Source organism: Lethenteron reissneri, chromosome 52 (genome assembly GCF_015708825.2).
Source record: "Lethenteron reissneri isolate LAM-NWPU_2019-01 chromosome 52, ASM1570882v1, whole genome shotgun sequence".
Taxonomy (NCBI): domain Eukaryota; kingdom Metazoa; phylum Chordata; class Hyperoartia; order Petromyzontiformes; family Petromyzontidae; genus Lethenteron; species Lethenteron reissneri.
In genome coordinates, this window is record NC_083830.1 from 856,195 (window position 1) to 876,804 (window position 20,610).

Below are 20,610 nucleotides of genomic sequence, written 5' to 3' on the forward strand. Positions count from 1 at the left end.
CAGCAGTATGCACTGCTGTAATCATAGCAGGTACCAACACAGCAGTATGCACTGCTGTAATCATAGCAGGTACCAACACAGCAGTATGCACTGCTGTAGTGATAGCAGGTACGACCTCAGTCGGTATACACTGCTGTAGTGATAGTAGATACTGCTATTGAGTTGGTAGATACCGCTATAGTAAATACTAAAACAGTCAATATATACCACTACAGTCAGTCAATACTGCTACAGTCAGTATATACTACTATACAGTCAGTACATACTGCTACGGTGAGTAGCTACTAGAGTCAGTAGATACTATTATAGAGTAAGTAGATACTGCTATAGATTTTGTAGTTACTACTATAGTCAGTGGATACACTATAGAGTCAGCAGATACTATACAGTTAGTCGTTACGAGTATATAGTCGGTAGATACTACTGTAGGCCCAGTAAATACTACTATGGTCAGTAGTTATTACAGTCACTAAATACTACTACACAGTCAGTAGCTACACATGGCTCAGTAGATACTACGGTACAGTCAGTAGATACTACTACAGAGTCAATAGATACCACTTCCTCTGTTGTATGTAAGGTGTTGTTAGTATATATACCTACGAGGGGTAAAGATATTTTTTGAGGGGGGGGGGAGACCACAATTTTCGGAAACATTTTGACATCAACTATTTACCCCACACTTTCTACAACTTTTTGGACTTGTGAAAGCCTCTTATATATTTGTTGGTGGAGAAATGTACAAACAGCCCATCGGGCTTTGACAATACATTAGTATCTGTGTATATATATGTAAGGTTTTTAAGAAATATATTTTTCACCCGGGCAAAGCCGGGTACTTCCGCTAGTTAGGTATAAAACAACAAGCTGTTCAATGCACACATACAAGTTGGTGGCTTTCTTTTGAGACGTTGAATTTTCATTATGCAGGCCACCCACTTTTATTGAGCACATAAAATTTTTTCCGGGGTCAACAAATATTTCTAACTTTTGAATGCGAATAAAAGTGTGTGCATTGATAAGCTTGTTGTTTTATACCTTTTTTTCCTATGCGAAGAAAGTGAAGAACCCGGAGGAAAGCCATGCAAAACAAGGGGAGAACATTCAAACTCCACCCCGATAGGGGCCCGAGTTGGGAATGAAACCCAGGTCCTTCTTTTCTGAGGCACAGGCGTTAACCACTGCGCCACCCAGCCTCAGTGTCGTTCCATGGCACATTGTTGCGTGGTGGTGCAATGTAGTAGTGTCATGCAGTGTTGCATATTACAAGTCTTTTCTATTGTATCTGAATGTATCTCCTAAATATCTGGTTCTGATGCATCCTCTTCCATCTTCCTTCTATCACATCAAAATGCATCCCTTATACTCTCTTTGGTCTTATCTGGATACATCTTTCAAACCGTTGTCTTGCGTTGACTATTCCTTAATATTGATACCTCTGTCTCATCTGCGTCTCTCTTCAATTCACTTCACCTCTGTCTCTTGTGTCTCATCTCTTATTCTACATCTCCATCACTTTTATACATTTCTCATTGCATATATCTCTTGTGTAGTCGGTGGAATGTGTTGTCAGTTTGGTGGCTAGTGGCTGTATGTGCACACAAAACGGCACCAGTGTGCAATGATACGAATACAGACAGACGCATCCGCAGTCACGGACGCGAGAAACACGAACCCTGCCCTGCGAGTGGATGAACCCTGCACGAGCACCGCGTGTGTGGGTGCCCATGCTGGAATGCGGCTGGGAATGCACGAGTGGCAACAGCTGTTGAGGTTGCACAAGAGGGGTGGGAGTGAACGAGGTGGGTGGCGGCTGCGGTGGGGCAGCTGGCTGGAGGTTACTGGGCATGGGTCAGCATATTTAGGGTCTCTACAAACACCGTTGCGGTTGTCAAGGGGAGAGTAAGTCTGCACCTTTGATGGGGTGGGCAATAGCTGGCAAGGGGGTGGTGACGTCTGCCATTGCTGTGTGGCAGAGGAGGGCCACGCTTGGCACATAGCCGGCCCTATGAGGTCTCGTATAAATAGTGCGCTGCCTGAAGATGTGGACTTGCCTAAAGCCAGAACAGCAGCATTGATCCGGAGACAAAGCTTGTCATATGGGCAGTAGTGCCTCAAGGCAAGAAGGGCCTGGGTTCAGCTTCTGCCTCGGGCACTTTTCTGTGTAGAGTTGGTATATTCTCCCTCTGTTCTGCATGGGTTTCCTCCAGGTTCTCCAGTTTCTTTCCAATGACCACACATGCAATGTAACTGTTATTTGCCAAACATTGCAATGCTGGAAAAGTCTGCAAATTACTCAATTTTGATGACACATAGCAACATCATCCCCGACTGAAAACACTTTACAGAACTCTCCTGAAATAGTCTTGAGACTCGGTGAAGGTTTCCTGGGTAAACAAGGGCAATGATAATAATAATTCTAGATTTGAAGCTTTCGTGACTGCAAGGATTCATATTCTTTGGTTTTTTCGGTAAAGTCACAGATAAAAAAATTAAATTAATAAAAGTAAAATAAAATAAAAATCACGACGTTTCGGAGGCAACACAAGCTTCTGTCTTCAGGTGGAACCGTCACAGCACGGTAGCTGTATCAATTAAGAGAAATTCCAAGAAAACAGTCCTTGTATATATACTGGTTGAGGGTGGGAGGAGCCAAGGTGGGCCTTGAATATTTTTGTGAGGTTCGGTGCGGCTGAAACACGCTGTTAGGAATGAGCCTTTGTTGTGTAAACTAGGTGCGGCTGATGTAAAGGTGCGTGTAAATGGGACTGAGCCTTTTGTTATGTAGAGGTGGTGCGGCTGAAAACGCTGCCAGGAATGAGTCTTTGTTGTGTAGAATGGTTGAACTGGGAGGTTCTAAGAGTTGTTAAGGTGCGGCTGATGTAAAGGTGCGGCTGCTGGTAATGGGACTGAGCCTTTGTTATGTAGATGAAACAGCACTTTTGTTACGTTGCTGGGATTAATTCTAGATTTGCCAAATATGTATGGTAAAACTTAAAGTAGGAAAACCAGTGTGTGAAAAAAGAAGAAGAAACTATACGGTAACTGAAGAATGGTGCCTGTCAAATAAGATGGTCCAAATATGTGTAGTTAAATATTTTTTGCATGGTTAATAACATCTTTCCAATGATTACTAAGTTTGTACCCATCATCACGGTTGAAATTATATCTGTGTTTGTATATTTGGATGGCTTCGTGTACAAACCTTTGATGGTAGCTAGGAGGTTTGCAGAGCACCTTGGTCTCGGAAAAGACAATTTCAAGAGAGCCCACAGCGTTGTAGCAATGATCGGCAACGGCGGAAGAATCAGTTTTGCCGTGTTTCAGATCTGACTTGTGCTCGCGGACACGATCAGAGATAATATCTCTTTCCCACCTCGCTCTACCCTCTGCCCCTTCCGTGTTCTTCATTCACCTTGCACTGTAGATGCCACCGAGTGCAGGACTCACTCCTGAGCTCCTCCAGTGGTTTCAGCAACTATAGAGGCATCATCAACTGGTGTGTCATCATGCTGGTATGGGCGTGTGTGTGCATGTGTGATGATTATAGATGTGTGATGTGGGCGACAGCATGGTGGCTTGGCCCTCATGCGATTTCTGCTCAAGTCTCAGAAGGCCCGTTGTTAACGCGGAGGTTCTCGTAGCCTACGATATATTTTTTGTTTGGGCCAAGTAATGATCAAATCTGTGTCGATAAGATACCTCCAGCACCTGACACAGCAAAACAACTTAATTGTCACCTGTGCAGTCATTTAATGACGTGCCAATAAGATTAAAACTAAATATTAACCATCATAAACAAAGCAATTCTTATTACAGTTTATCTGGGCCAAATGATGAACATTATCTGCATTATTCCTGTTAACTGCTCATGCATGTTCTGGTCGTAGCAGGATTGCAATATTATTGTTGTTATTGTTATGCGCGTGTTGTTTTCACGTCTCTCTGAGGTTGTGAGAACTTCTCCGGTTATGTCTCACTTGAGCCGCTTGCGACTCACGAGAACCCCCTGTGCCCACCCTCCCAGGTGCTGGGAAACGCCCGTCTCTTCCTAGAGAACCTCATGAAGTAAGACTTTTCAGCTCAGGAAAACTGTAATAATAATAACAGTACAGGTGTGTCTCACTTAAGGAGTGGTAAGCGAACACTCGATAAACGATCATCATTTCCCATTGACTTCCATATTAAAATTTGAGATACGTTTCAGACGCAACATTTTGCACTCTTGACCAACTCTTTTAACGTGAAACAGCTACATTTGAAATCACTCGCACACACATTTTCTCTCCACTCAATCACACAGCCCTCTCATGCTATCTCACTCTCTCCATCTCATACATACACACATTCCTCCTCCCACCAAATAAAAATAAACCCCCATGTAGTCTTAACAGACTTTTGGGCCAAGTGTTGTTAGCGAGCACCTTTGAAGGCTGGAATGACACAAAGTGGTGGGTGGCCAGTACCACGCCCGGCCTTTGCCCTAGTGGCATGTTACACTCTGCATCAGCTACTTATTTGAGTCAAGGTGATCTTAGGGGAGACCCAGGAACATTTCAGATTATCGTCACTGGTGTTGGACGTGAGCGGGAACAAAACTCTAATAGCCGGATTCGTAGCGCCGCGTGCTATCCGTTGCGCCACCGCTCCCTACACCCACCCCACCCTCCACCAACCCATTACACTGACACCACAAGGCCCCCACCCGTCACCCACTCCTTCCCGAATCATAAGCACAGGAGACTCATAAACAAACAACTGCGGGCAGTGGTGCGCCCCCTGCCATCACGGGACGCATTTGATCGATCGTCTCCGCTCGTTACGTGAACATTTACTAATTTTGTGAACAAATTAGGCTAAATTCAAATAACTCGTTATAGCGACTTCTCGTAAATAGAACCCTCGTTAAGTGAGACACACCTGTAATGGTAATGTTTTTTTTTGACAGAGCGCCCTTTACACCGGGACATCTCAGAACACTTCACATTTGCGTTTACATCTCATCGCAACCGATTTTTTAAAGGGCATCCCCAGTGGCAGCTGTTTCTATGTGGACACAAGGTGACTTGGTACCTGACATGCAAGCGGGCATTGGATTGCTACCAGGAGGGGGCAATGTTGCTATGTTGGCTATCATTTGTGGTCAGGTCACTTGTGAAAAAGAGCTGTAAAGCTCGTTAAAATAAAAAAATAATTTAGTTTTTAGCTTAATTGAGTAATTTGCGGGTAATTGTTCAATTTTGGACCGTGATGCCAGCACACAATGGCCTGTTCACTTCGAATGTCATCACAGGATCTTTAGCATTACAATACTACACCTGCCCTGGTTACTACACCTGCAGTAATAACCAGGGCAGCCTGCCGGTTTCACTCTTGTCATGGCTTGTCATTTAAAGCTTTCGTGACTGCAGGGATTCATCTTCTTGGTTCTTTCGGTAAAGTCACGTAGAAGGAAAATAATAAAATAATAAAAATTAAACATAATAAAATAATTTTCACGACGTTTCCGCCACAACGCAAGCAGCCGTCTTCAGGTGGAGAACATGTCTGTCGAGAAGGCAGAGTCTTGCGTTGTGGCCGAAACGTCGTGAGAATTATTTTATTATGTTTTATTTTTATTATTTTCCTTCTACGTGACTTTACCGAAAGAACCAAGAAGATGGCTTGTCATGTTACGACACTATTTAAATTGTCGTCATTATTATTAGTAGTAGTTTTTTTATGGTTAACACACCCGCAGTAATAGCCAGGACGACTTGCTGGATTTGAATCCTGAATCTCTGTAACAAGTGGCGAGCATGCTATGGCTGGGCTGTCACTGCCCCGATCAGTATGAATAGTTTTGCCCTCTCAACTGCACCTACGTGTTGGTATTGAATTCCCGTGTCTGCCCCCATGTTACTTGTGGTGGAGCCTTACAGGAGCGCTGCTGCCTGCTGTGAAGTAGACACTGCCCATTGTGCGAGGTTATTTACAAGAGGGGGATTCTCTGGGCTTGGGTCAAGGCCCACATGCTAGTAGTGCAAGTTACCTACAACTGTTTTATTATTATAAACATTTGATTAACGCTTGTATGCCCAGGAAAGCCTCTGAGTCTCAAGACTCGTTTTCATCAGCAGAACATATGTAACATTGGACTTCCCAGCTTACTAACGGTTCTTATCTGGCTTAAGAGAGGACAATAATTAATGATGTTTAGGCAGCGGTATGGAATATGGAGCATGATGAGCATTTAAATTTGGAAATTGCACACATCACTAAGAGACAGCATCATTGTTCTTGTGCATGTGTGTATATGTGATATTTGGAGTTTTCACGGGAAATTATAGTTGTTGAGTTGACTGCCAGCCCCGTAATTTGTGTATAGGACAGTGGCATTGTGGGTAGGCCGTATCCTGTGCTGATGTCCCAAGCGCTCAGGTTTAATACTTGGGGCCTGAGTACAGAACGACTTGCGCATTTCTCAAAATAGTGTGAGTTGGGTTAAAGGTAGAGCTTGTCGTGATTCTGTTTGAATGAGAAAGTTAAGGAAATCAAACAACGTAAGTTAGGATATATCTTAGGGGTGGTCAGAACTCCTAAAAAAAAGTTAACTAAAAATTAATAACATAATTATTGGCAAAATACATATTCATAACATTAACAACTAACATAATCAACATGCATAACATACATTTACTTATCTCAGCCACAGACTGAATTACAGAGCAATGATTTCTTGGTGGCCTTGTTGCATGGGTGTTGCCTGCTTGGATGCTGATTGGCTGATGCAGTGAGAGCAATGACCTCACCCCTGGCAACCACAGCCATTTACAGCATTGCTATCTCATGAGCACACCGCTAAATTTCCTTCGAATTTTGATCCGGTCTCTCTTATGACATTTCAGATCTTACTACAATTGCAGCCTGCCAGACTTATGACAAATTTTTCAAGAACTTTCTGTACTCTGGCCCTTGGCCAGCCTATCGGTGGCAGTTGGCATCTGAACCCAAGCATTATTGACGAGGCCACTGCCTGGTATCATGCCTGCGTTAAAAGGTGTACTTTCCCAGCATAAATGCACGTGTTTGTGCGTGTGTGTGTGCACAGATATGGAATACTCGTTGACCCAATTCAGATCGTTTCGCTGTTTCTGAGTGATCCGTACAGCTGGCCTGCCACTTGCCTGGTCATCGGTAAGCGCTACCACCCACTCGGTGCCACACTGTCCGGTCGTCATCAGTGCGTGCTCTTATATTTAGAGTCATTTTATTTCCTGTGACGTGGCCTAGCGGGAGCGCATTCACCGCTTATTGGATACGAGTGGGAAGTACCCGGCGTTGGCCGGGTGAAAAAGACACACACACACATCAACTTACACACACACACACATATGGACTCACACACACGGACATCGACTTACACACAAACACATGGACTTGCACACACACATTGACTTACACACATACATCGACTCGCACACATACATAGACTCACACACACGTCGACCTACACACACACACACACATGGACTTACACACACAGACATCGACTTACACACACACACATGGACTTACACACATGCATTGATGCACACACACATAGACTTACATACACATCGACCCACACACACACATCGACACACACACATTGACACACACATCAACACACACACACACATCGACTCTGTCTCCGTGAGAATTATTTTATTATGTTTTATTTTTATTATTTTATTATTTCCATTCTACGTGACTTTACCGAAAGAACCAAGAAGAAGGATCTACCTACTCTACAGTAGTATCTACCTACTCTACAGTAGTATCTACCCACTCCATAGTTGTATATACTGACTCTATAATAGTGTAGTGAGTTCAACCGAGTCTCATACGTACTTTTGGAGGCAACACATGTATTAACACCAACACACGGGGTAACTGCCCCTTAACAGAATAACAACCTATGGTGGTGACCACCAGGCTAACTACACTAATTACACCGTAACTAGCGACAACGGACCGGACCACAGCTTGGGTCCAGGTCCACGTGTTGGAGACTCGGTAGAACGTAGACGAAAGTTTCTTCAGGATGAACAATGCCGGTCCCTCCGGGGGACCTGGCTTATAGTCTCTGTGGCGTGGCTGGCTCCGCCCTTGGCCACGCCCACCTTCCAGAATCCTCGAGCAGGATCTCGACCTCGACCACGTGACCACCCCGAGCCCCCACTTGGGGCCCCTTTGTAGACTTAACCGGTCACGTGTCCTCTGGGGTCAACCAGAGTGCCACGGCCCTTAGTAACCCCATTTCCATGGCCGGTACTCCCACACCCTATCCTGTAGGGGCCGGCACTGCACGAAAGCGTGGTGCCATCCAGCGCAATCGATCAGCGCTCACCGAGCCCCTCTTGGGCCGGTTTTGCACCCACATCCTAGTGATGTCCGCGATGTCAATACACCGCACGCCGTGCCTCTCTAGAGCCAGCATTACACAGTGACATCCCGCAATATCACTACATTAGTATATATTGACGCCTAGTCCCGTATAGAGCCCCCGGCCTCGCCTAGATTGCCCAGCTGGCTGAGGTAGCACCTTGGCAGGCTGGGGCTGGGCCACTCCTACCCCCCCCCCCTCCACTATCCCCCCCACCTGCTGTACAGTAATAGTACATAAGCTTTTCGATTTAAAGCTTTCGTGACTGCAGGGATTCATCTTCTTGGTTCTTATGGTAAAGTCACGTAGAAGGGAAATAATAAAATAATACAAATAAAACATTATAAAATACAATTCTCACGACGTTTCGGCCACGACGCAAGCAGCCGTCCTCAGGTGAAGAACTGGTCTGTTGGAAAGAGAGCGTCTGAATGAACACCACCAAGCTTGGCAGCGTATATTTAAGCTGGGTTAGGGGAGGAAGGGCGCCTTGACAAAGGAATTTGCATATCAACAGAGGCATTTAGCATATTTATGGAAAATGCAGATATGGGATTAGTCACTACTTGTGGAATGCGTAGGAGGGGGGGGGGGGGGTCTCAAAGTCATATGCCCGTGCATTATGTAGGATTAGCAGCAACAAAGGGAGGAGGTAGGGTTAGCAGTAATAAAGGGAAGGAATTTTAATAGTAAGGAGCTGCAGCAGCCAAACCACCACGTAAAAAAAACTAAAATATAAACTACATCAGTATCATCAATATACTAAATATACTCTCCAATAAGCTGAGCTACTAACAGTAAGTCATACATTACAATTGTATGTCGCAAAAAATATAATATGCCTCCAGCCAAACTTTTTTCTCTTACATCACACGGGTCTACCCCGTACTATATACTGCCATAGACAAACCCAACATTAAATTATATACTGCATAACTATACACCACCCTATACCTTAGACTATACATTGTAATATTACACTATGTATTATTCTACCCACCCTACTGTATACCACACTGCTGTATATTCACTATACAATTACGATACTATATATTACCTTATACATTTTATTAAACATTACACTTTTATACTATTTATGATTATACAATCTACTATATACTATACCATTGACCGTCGCGTGCAAGGTACTAAGAGGAAGCAACGAAATATGTCAATGGGAGAGTGGTGAAAGGAGACTTGCAGCGGAGCAAAGACTCCATTCCTTGCGGAGAATACAAAGGATATATAGTCAATGCCAGTGAGTGGACTGTGGTCTGAAAGTCACCGTAAACGTGATCTTAGCTGATTGTGTTAACGTTTACGGTGACTTTCAGACCACAGTCCAATCACTGGAATTGACAATATATTGGGTAAACAAGTGCAATCGTAATACACATTTGTTTTTTTCCGTGCTTATCGTGCAAGAATGTCATTCAAGTGATATGTTTCACAGACAAAGTCTGCAATAGTTTCACGATCAGAGAGCAATGTTGCGTGTAATCCGAACTGCATAAATCATTGTAATTTTTTTTATTTGGACTGGCATCGACACACAATGGCCATCTCTTTTCAAATCACATCAGAGGATCGTTAGCATACACTTTGAAGCAGACGACACCTGTTATGCGATTATATGCCTGCGGTAGTATCCAGGGCGGCCTGCCAGATTCAAATGTGAACCTCTGTAACATGCAGCAAACGCGCACTCTTTAGGCCATGTCACAGCCCCAAATTCCCATGCTTGACTTCACCACATGTCTGCTCATCAGAGAGCTTGCTAAATCGGGTCTGTTTTGTGTCTTTGCAGTGTCTAATCTGTTCATTATGGCCGGTTTCTTCATCGAGAAGCTTCTTGCATCGGTACGTGCAGCTTTAGTTGGGAAATCACTGGCAGGTTTGTGTTTTGAGTGCTATTTAGTATTGTACTTGGTTACCCAGGAAAGCCTCCGTGAGTCTCAAGACTCTTTTTAAGGAGGGCCCTACCATGTTTTCGCAGTAGGGGACGATGGTGCTTATGTGTGCAGTCCCAACTGAGTAATTTGCAAGGAATTTTTAGCCAATGGCCAATAGCAGTTATATAATATGATTGTTTAAGCTATTTTGTTTGGAAACTGGAGACCCTGGAGGAAACCCATGCAGAACAGGGGGAGAAACATACAGACTCCACACAAAAAGGCACGCGAGTCGGGAATCGAACTTTGAGGACCTCTTGCTGTGAGGCACGAGCGTTACTACTCCGTTATCACCCTGCCACTTTAGTGTGCTTCGCGTGAACACTTTTTTCTCACTCTCCGCGTTGGCGCGTGTGCAACGTGAGAAAACTATCTATATTACGTTCATTAATAACTTTGGTAGCAGACCCACATGTGAGTTTTGTTTAGCGGTGTTAAGGCCCGTGTTACACAAGAAACACGGATGCAGTGACACTCCTCTCATCTGCTATAACGCCACAGGCACTTGTCATGTAAAATCCAAGCTACAGATTAGAAGAACCTTACACCCTGTTATCCACGATTACAGCTCCTCTCATCCACCACTGTTACTCGTGATGAGTGCGGTTAATAAGTTAGCATTGCACGGGGTCCTAGATCGTGAATGTTATCCACAAGCTGAGGTCCGGTGTAGCCATGCTGTGTACTGTACTACAGTATAGCGATGTAGCATACAGTGCTGCCGTGTAGTGTACTGCATTTCAGTGTAGTGGTGTCGTGCATGGTACTGCAGTGTGGTGGTGTAGCCTATTGCAGTGTAGTATAAAGTAGTGTCATAAATACATCCTTGGTATCATCTTCATTTGCACCATCACCATCCATTGAACAACATTATATTGAGGTTTGACTGTATTACGTAGCCTCGGGGCCGTATACTTTGTCACAACTCTGCTCCGGCTTGGCTCTGAGAGTCAGCTCATAGCCACGCTTCACTTGGGCCAGCTCTGACCATCGTCTTAGCCACATTCAGTTCAGGATTTGATTGAGTTGAGCCTCAGCCAAGCCATGGCTGAACCATTTGTGCATCTTTGAAAGCAACCAAGCGGCTGATGCCTGAGCTGACCTGCGTTCGAGTCAGAGCCAAGACTTGAATACCGCGCTCAATTTTCACGCTGCTTTGTGCAGGTGGAAGAAGCTACCGTGTGTGTCTCTGCCTGCAGGGAATTCTGGGAGAGCGGCCGGGCCAATGGCTGCACTGGCTGAACCTGCTAACAGAGCTAACGCTGCCTGTGGTCGTCACGCTCCTCGTCTCGTCTATGAATCCCAGTACGTGCTCGCATCCAAACACACAAATAAACAGACCCCCTGTGTAGCCCACACAGGCTTGGGGCAGGTGCTGTTTGTGAGCACCTATGAATGCCGGTATAGCGAGCGAGGAGGAGGGTAGCCAACATTACAATGCTTATGTTCACACACCATGTCGGGTACTAATTTAAGGCCCAGTTGACCTAGGGGAGGCCCAGGACCGGTTCCAGTTTAGGTATTTGTCACCAATGTTGCTTGTGGAGGAATTTAACTGACGTCCTGGGATTCGTAGCACAGTGAGCTAACCATAAACATACTGCTCCCCACAAATGCATACGGGGACACGCACACGCATCGGGATATCCACACACATACACAAGGGGACACATGGAGACGCGCACACACGCAGTGATGCGTGCGCACACACGAGGACACATACACACAGGGACATGCACACAAACCTTCATCACCAAATTTTACCTCACCCAAGAAATACATTTTATACAAATCAGAGAAGATGGTTTATTATTTTCAACTGACCAGAATGTGGGACGTCATTATTGCTGTTATTCTGAACGTTGCGTGGCTAAATTTTTGACTGACTTACAGATCAGCACACCGGCTCCAAGAGTGGCCCCACGGGAATTCCTTTGCTTTTTTCTTTCTTCGTCTTTAAGAACTGGAGATGGCAAATAGTTGTTTTTTAAAGTTGAATTATTTTCACTTGAATATAAATTGGTGAACCAATGCATCTTTCCATCCCTAGCAACATGCGTCAGAGCACATAGCCCAAGCCCCCTCGGCTCAGTCGTGTTGCACACTCACTTTCCACACCACCCAACCTCGCCCCTGCGCACACATCCGCTTAGCAGTTTGTAAAATAAACTCTCGAGCTCACTCTTGTGGCTCTGACAGCACTTGCTGCATAGTTATTGCATATAAAGTATGTTCAAGGTCAGTTCGAGAGGTTTCTTCATTGTTAAAATAAATCAATGGAGCTAGGCAGGACCCATCTCCATTGGGGACCCTGACACTGTGGTGGAAACTCCGTATTGCCATGATGGGGGCCAGTGTATTCATAGTAAACAGATGTGGGAACTATTGAGATGACATGAAGATGCTGAATTTTGCAAATCAAACTGCTGAGGTTGTGAAGTGGATCCAGTGAAGTAGAGCACCGATGGGTTCTGCTATTTCAGGGAATCATGTGTAAACACGTTAATATCTCAAAACTACCGTAAAGCCACCTGGACTTTGTCCAGAGCATTTACGCAAGAGCACTCTTCATTGATCTTTAGTCAATGTTTTGCTTGTCATTTATCCATTTACTCAACATATAAATAAAAAAACTTTACAACTGGCAATCTAAGAGCAGAAAATCATACTTTCATCGTTAAAGACATGCTCTGGGGTCACGAGGATTGACGACATCGTTAGCACATGTTTGGGTCTGTTCACTACGTTTATTATCATATTGCGGTATATATTTTTTTGCGTAAACATCGCAGCATGACGATAATTAATGCAGTGTCTTACGTGGTCACGTGGAACCATTTAAAAAACAAGTGACTTTTGTTCTGATGTAATGCTTCGAATTTGCAAAAATAATTGTCAACCTCTGTATTCATCGTTAACCATGATCAGCCGCTGCTTTGATGAGGGCAGGGCCAAGTTGTCTTCGTTCCCCATAATCTAGCAAAGCAACATTCTACATAACGCCTGCAATGGGCTCATCTCATTGCGTCACCATCTGAGCACGGTAGCTACCCCGTCGTTCTTGCCAGATTTGGCAATAGACGCTGACTCTACTTGAACAAATAGCTATAGTGAAATGTTTTTTTCCTGATTAATCTTGTTTTTATCTGTATGCATGTATGTATGTTGAACTTCATTCGCATCGTACGTAGCCAAATGTGCTAATTGGAAAGCTGCCGCTTTCATAAGTGTTTTCAGTGTTCATTTCTGTAATGTCCCGGATATGAACAGTAACATCACATGGCATTCATCATCACTTTGAAACAACCAAATCCCACCTCTTGCTCTGAACAGAAACTCAGATCTCACCGTCAGCTGACCTCGCACACATTCAATATTCCCAGCTCACAGCCTCTTTCACGCTCTCCGGTTGAAAAGTGGAGTTTGTGTTTTCACCAGAGATAGAATCTGTGTTTCAGACTGCGATGATCTTGAGATCTCTGTAGCACTGGTATTCGCTTACCAGACTCCGTCTTGGACTGGCCCACTACCTTAGATCTGTTCCTGACTTCTGGCCTGACTCCACACACCGTTGATGTTACTTCACCAGTTGGCACGTCTGACCTCCGTTAATTACCGTAAAATACTTCTGCCCCCTTGTATATGAAAGTGACCGAGATGTTGTGGCATTTCAAAAGTGCTTATTGGAATGAAGGTCTGCAATGTAATACTCCACGCTCTATCTCCTTGACAGACGTCCACCACAATGTTAGAACGTCATTTTTTTGTCAACACATCTTCACAGTCTATCTAAACATAGAGGGGGCGATTCGCTCCAGGCCGAGTGTTGAGTATGATTTGATGGCAGCCGAGTGTGTATTTTGGCAGTAATTTAAGGCTGCGTGTTGACACGTGATGTTCAGAAGTAATGGTTCTGTCAAAAGTGGGAGCTCTGCAATGTCGGTTCTTCACATCACAGTTGGTATGCAATTGATCACATCTGGTGGATTGGTCAAACCCCCTGTTGCTCGCAGTCTGCTCCGCCATCATGCTGTTCGTCTACACGGTGCTCTTCCTAAAGCTCTACTCGTACGCCGACGTCAACCGCTGGTGCCGCGAGCAGCGTGGCAAACCTGGCGCAGGGCGCCGCATCGCGCGTTCCCTCTCCAGTACGCACGCTCTCCGCCACGCCGACACCCTCGCCCTCACTCCTACTGGCACGACGCTTGTTTACCCAAAACGTCGCTGAGTCTCAAGATTATTTTACAGGAGGGTCCTGTTTTTTGCAACTTTAACGTGTAATCCCATGTGAGTCATTTGCATGCAGTTTCTCAGCATTTGGCCAATACCAGTTACACTTCATGTTTCTTCACCTATGGGAGGAAACCCGAGAACCTGGAGGAAACCCACGCAGAACAAGGGGATGTTATTTATGTGTACAGTATAGGATTAATGTTAACCATTTACATTTTTCCTCTAAATTGGGTCGTACATGGGGACATATGCCCAGTATCTACATTTGCAATTTATATTTTGTCGGAGATTTTCAAGAGCCTAACCCTCGCGTATGTCCAGGTCTTACCGTACGGTGAAATCACCTGCTAGTTACTCCATTTGGGATCTCACATAGAAACGTCGACTACCAAAACTAGACAGGATCTTGCTGAAATAGTGTATTGAGACTAAGTGTGGGTGACATTTGGAAAATTAAACGTAATCACGGTAATCACAATAACACCCGGTGTCCCGTTGTACCATGGTGTTTGTGCCCCCGCAGCATCTTCAGTTGGCAAGGTGAACGGAGAAGCCAAACAGGTGGCAGTCGTGCATTACCCTGACAACCTGAACTATAGAGGTGAGGCTTCACACACAGCTGGCATCACAGCACTACCCATGAATACACATCCACAGCGTAGCTAACACATAGCATAGCTAATACTACATCGCTAATACAAACCATATAGCCAACACACAGCGTAGCTAACACCGTATAGCTAATACTACATCGCTAATACAAACCATATAGCCAATACACAACGTAGCTAACACATAGCGTAGCTAATACTACATCGCTAACACGTAGCGTAGCTAACACACAGCGTAGCTAACACATAGCATAGCTAATACACACTGTATAGCTCAGAATCTGAATCTTAAATTCATACTGGAGTAATCCGATGAGCTATGAAGCTCTTTTTCACAAATGTCCAGTCGCTCAACTCTACGGTCAGTCCTCGACTTACAAATGGGTCTCGTTCCCAAGACCCGTTCGTAAATCGACTGGTTCGTATCTCAGAATTCACTAATGTACCGTATTTACTTGTATTTAATTGTACATACGGTTAGTGTTATAAAATGTGTCGCAGTTCAACAAAAAAGGGAAGCATTGTTAAACTCGTAAGAATAAATATTGTACATTGGCATGTAATACTTTCAAAAATACTGTATTTCCATATATATAAAAGGCTATTAAAATACTTATTTTCGTTTTGGGGGGGAGGGGGAGCTCATTAATGCATATATCTTTTGCACGGCAAGTGAGCTGTGACGTCAAATCTGTCACGTGACCCGCGCATGTGGAAGCGTAACGCGTTGTAGTGGAGTGGTTAGCGCGCTGCGCTACGAACCCGGCGACCCGAGTTCGATTCCTGCTTACGGCCACCACCGGTGACGATTATTTTAACCGGTCCTGGGCCTCCCCTAGGTCCACTCGGCCCCAAACGAGTAACTGGTGTGGTGTGCGAACATCGCCACTGGGGAGACAAAGGCGGCCGGGCATTGTGAATCCAAGTCCCGGGCGAAGCCGGGTAGTAAAGCTAGTAGTAAATAAAACTAAATAAAGTAACATGAAAAGAAAAATGAATCTGTTTTATTATCTCTTATCTTGAGTCCTGATGCTGGCTTGCTTGTCGGAAGAGGTGTAATGAGTCCCCACGATTGTGCCCACACACAACAACAACCGTCATTCACCACTAAGTGGCGGTGACGTCACCACGGCGCTTGTGCCAGGCTATGTGCACATTGAAGCCACGTGAAGTGTCGAACGCCCGCTGGCAGGAGGTCACAGGGCAGACCCGGGTGCCGCGGGTCGACGAACTGAGATGACTGGCCGATGCACCACTTTTGCCCCCTACTGTACCACACACAGTGGCACATGCTCACTTTCGCGCACACAAAGACAAAGAGCCTCCGAATAGCCTTTAACAGACTGTAGGAGCAAGTGCTGTTGGCGAGCATGTATTCAGGTTGGCATGGCACACGAGGGGGTGGGTGGCCAGCACCACACCGAGCCGCCTTTGTCTCCCTAGTTATCACTGCTATCGACCATGCAGGAGAATTGAATCTGGGTTGCTGGGTTCGGAGCGCAGCGTACTAACCACTACACAATCACAAATGCACACACATGGGGGCACGCGCACTAGCACACATACACACATGTGCGCACATACACTCACACGTGTGTGCACACTCACTCCCAGCGGGATTCTGGGACTTATTACATCTCGCGGAGGATCGCTCCACCGAACAAAATAGTTCTGTGGTTCGATTGACAAGTTGGATGGTTAAAAAATGATATCTTATGGAGGTTCATTTTAAGTTTGGATGTTTGTAAGTTAGAGACTGTGTATAGCTAACACCATATAGCGATCACACATACAGCTAATACACACTCTATAGCTAACTCACCATCTATGTAATACACTGTATAGAATATACACCGTTTAACTAATACACACTACAGCTAATACATCCTATGGCTAATATATCCTATAGCTAATACACAGTGACAGCTAATACACAGTGTGACTAATACACACCGTGTGCTTACCGTGTGTCGCGCACCCTATGTTCTCTTGTTGCTTGCAGACCTCTACTACTTTGTATTTGCACCGACGCTCTGCTACGAGCTCAACTTCCCTCGCACGTCGCGTATTCGCAAGCGCTTTCTGCTGCGCAGGATATTTGAGATGGTGAGGGCAGAGCAGCACTGCGCGCGCTCACTCATTGCAGCAGCAGCAATTTTGTCATGCATCATTATTATGATTATACTTGTTTACCCAGGAGAGGCGAATGTTTCTTCCTTGTTCATCAGTCTCTCTGAGGTCTCTGATCCACGTGTTTCTCGTTTTGTCTCTTGGTCTACTTCCCAGCCTGCATCTGTCCGTGCTTCTTTGCACTTTTCAGCTCTTGTTCCGGTGCCTTTGTCGGTGTCCGTGTTTCTGATCCATACGTCATAGCTAGGCTCTGATTGAAAATGTTCTTCTGGGGCATTGATGTTTTGTTCACTATCAAATGCTGAAGACCACTGCTGTTGTTAATAAGAATAATAAAGATGGGCGTTAAATGCAGAAAATAAAAATTTACTCGCATATGCTGTTTGCACAAATGTATACTCTTTACACATTGGGTGCTAATTATGTGTATGTTCTGATCCACAGCTGTTTCTCATGCAGCTCATGCTGGGATTCATCCAACAGGTATAATCTGTGGTTAACCTGGGTGGTAGTGATGACACTCATGCCTCACTGCAATATGGATACGATACGGAAACACACAGACCTGAATATATTCACACAGACGTGGAGACATGCAGAGACACACAGACACACAGACACACAGACACACAGACACACAGAGACACAGAGACACAAAGACATGGAGACACAAATACACAGAGACCCGCAGATACCTACAAGCACAGATATGGTTATGCTCACACACAGACACCGATACACAAATGCAGAGGCACAGACACAGGGAGATATATACACGAATACAGTCACAAACACGGAAGTGCACGGAGACATATAGAGATACACGGAGGCACAAACACGAAGACACTCAAGCAGTTGAGAAAATTCTTGTCACTGATTTTGGCAGAGCTATTGATTTTCTTGTTTTCAATATGACATCAGCATGAGCAAGGCATCGTAATTCACTCTTGGCTACAACTCATACCCATCCACCGACCTGCCTGCCCACCCACTGAGTTTGTGGTTCGGCGTGGCCTCGATGGAGAAGCACTGCCCTAGATCGACTTATTACCTTGTGTTTATTTTTGTAAACAGCTGAACATTTACAAAAATAACAGATTGTATCTTAAGAAAGCAATAAACTAACCCAAGTGTAAGGGATGTCAGGGGAGGGATTCTCACCAAAAGGAGGTGAGTGGGACGGTGACAGTGGAAGGGGAAGGAACAGGCGAGGATATATGAGAGAGAAGGGGCGGGAAAAGGGGAGAATTGGCAGGAACCGGATCGAGAAGGCTGGGGACGAGTGTAGACTGGGGGGAGCAATAAAAGACGAACCCCCTGCAACCTTGTGTCGGCTCTTCGTTACACAAGCAATGCATTACATCTAACGATCCAGGCTGAGCAGTGGCAAGCCCGGCCCGACGCCGGGTCTGGTCTCTGATAAGAATGGATGTGCATAATCAGCCTCCTTCCCTTGCCATACCCTCCATGTAAAGTCCCTCACCGCCACTGCCCTTGCCCCCCACACAGCACCCTCGTCCTGTATAAACACGAGAACGTGCTTGCAATAGCGGCAGACACATATGCCCACACGTACAAAGCCATCACAATATAGGTGACCTCATGCAAAGTACAGAAATATCACTGTGATGTTAACGTTTTTTCCCGTGTGCCCTAAAGTCGTCATTTAACCTCTGACCTATTCTCTCCCTCCTCGTGTCTTCTGTCACCCTGCCCTCGTCATGCTTGTCCTGTGACCTTTGACCCAGTGGATCGTTCCAAGTATTCGCAACTCGATGAAGCCACTCATCGTAAGTTTTTCCTTGCAGGGCTACACACAGCGCTCTGTACATTAGTCTGGGCTGCATCTTAATACTGTGGGTGAATTAATTGTAAACATTCTACGACGTGCCGTCTGCTTCACAGTGGACATTCAAGGTCCCCTGACGTCCTTCTAAATGAGGAAGCAGTTGTGTACGAGCGGCATGGGCCATTTTCATCAATTTGGAAATTTACCCAATTGGGATGGCACATAGCAATCATTACCCCCTACTCGCAGCAGGCTTGTAGCCCAGGTGCTGAGTCCTCAGGGATAGCTGCCACTGGCAGTGCCCTTGCAAATGCTTTGAGATGAGATGCAGTGCTGGTTGTTCAGCACATCTGAAAAGCCCCGAAATGCCAAGCAGAGAGGAAGGCTGCATTACAAACGGCTCCCGATGGTTCTCTTCACTGCAGCACCTTCGGAGCCTCGCCCAATCAGCACTATGATGATGACGACGACTATAATTGTTCTCTGCAGGAGATGGACGTGTCACGTGTAGTGGAACGGCTGCTTAAACTTGCCGTAAGTTCTTCATCACTTCCTTCTGGAGTGTTTTTTTATGACCACTGAACGCACTACATATTCAACGCGCATGTTTTGGCCACCAATTTGATTAATTAGGCCCTGTAATGTTCTTCAGCTCACCGGTGAGATAAAACAATAGCGACTGGCATGGTAATTGCACGTAATTTATTTGGCTGTGTCAGTTCGTGGAGGGCTCCAAATAACACAGATTTGGTGAGACCATGTGGCCTCAACCAAAAATTCTATTTTGAATGCATAAATATGACCTGTTTATCATTGTCTGGGCTTGGATTATTTTGTTGACAAGTTAGATCAATTTTACTGAATAATACCATAGAGTAGTGTCTTAGGAAATTAGATTTTTATCGTTTGCAACTTAATTTAATAATCATATTAGTACATTTGCATTATTCACATGAGTACATTTGCAAATAAATAGCAAAACTCTACTGCAGTCACAATCAGTAAATGATATAGTGCATTTTCTATTTTTAAAAGTTCTCTGTAGTCATCAGTCACCCTTGCAGAGTAGAATTTCAAATTTGTGCACACTGAGCCAGATAAAGAAGGCCGTTAATCGTGGTTAATCAGATGACTTGCATCTGCCAGGTTTTGTGCCGTTTTATACCACCTCGTTAACTGCTGACTCCCACCAGGTCCCAAACCACCTCATCTGGCTCATCTTCTTCTACTGGTTCTTCCACTCCTGCTTGAACTTGCTGGCGGAGATCATGAAGTTTGGCGACCGAGAGTTTTACCGCGATTGGTGGTGATGAACGACTTTTTTCTGAAATGTCCTCTAAAAAAAACTTTCCTCTCCAACCGTTTGTGAGGAGGGTGGCATTCACAAGATGGGGGTCTTTTGTGTCTGTGCATTTGGTCTACGATGGTTAAACCGGATTTGTTGCAAGTAACCAAATGAAAACAAATTGTGACAACCCGGTTAATATC

The 20,610-nt window shown here is 45.0% G+C and overlaps 1 protein-coding gene across 1 annotated transcript in view; it reads left to right on the forward strand.

Moving 5' to 3' along the window:
- The window catches only part of DGAT1 (diacylglycerol O-acyltransferase 1), a 42,487-nt gene that overhangs the window by 13,529 nt on the left and 8,348 nt on the right, over nucleotides 1–20,610 (forward strand). The window contains exons 2-13 of the mRNA XM_061573464.1: nucleotides 3,428–3,515; nucleotides 4,028–4,068; nucleotides 7,091–7,176; nucleotides 10,215–10,267; nucleotides 11,559–11,664; nucleotides 14,373–14,507; nucleotides 15,116–15,193; nucleotides 17,206–17,309; nucleotides 17,778–17,816; nucleotides 19,082–19,123; nucleotides 19,612–19,656; nucleotides 20,316–20,428. Of these exons, the coding sequence (XP_061429448.1) occupies nucleotides 3,428–3,515; nucleotides 4,028–4,068; nucleotides 7,091–7,176; nucleotides 10,215–10,267; nucleotides 11,559–11,664; nucleotides 14,373–14,507; nucleotides 15,116–15,193; nucleotides 17,206–17,309; nucleotides 17,778–17,816; nucleotides 19,082–19,123; nucleotides 19,612–19,656; nucleotides 20,316–20,428 (930 nt within the window). The remainder of the gene's footprint in view (nucleotides 1–3,427; nucleotides 3,516–4,027; nucleotides 4,069–7,090; nucleotides 7,177–10,214; nucleotides 10,268–11,558; nucleotides 11,665–14,372; nucleotides 14,508–15,115; nucleotides 15,194–17,205; nucleotides 17,310–17,777; nucleotides 17,817–19,081; nucleotides 19,124–19,611; nucleotides 19,657–20,315; nucleotides 20,429–20,610) is intronic.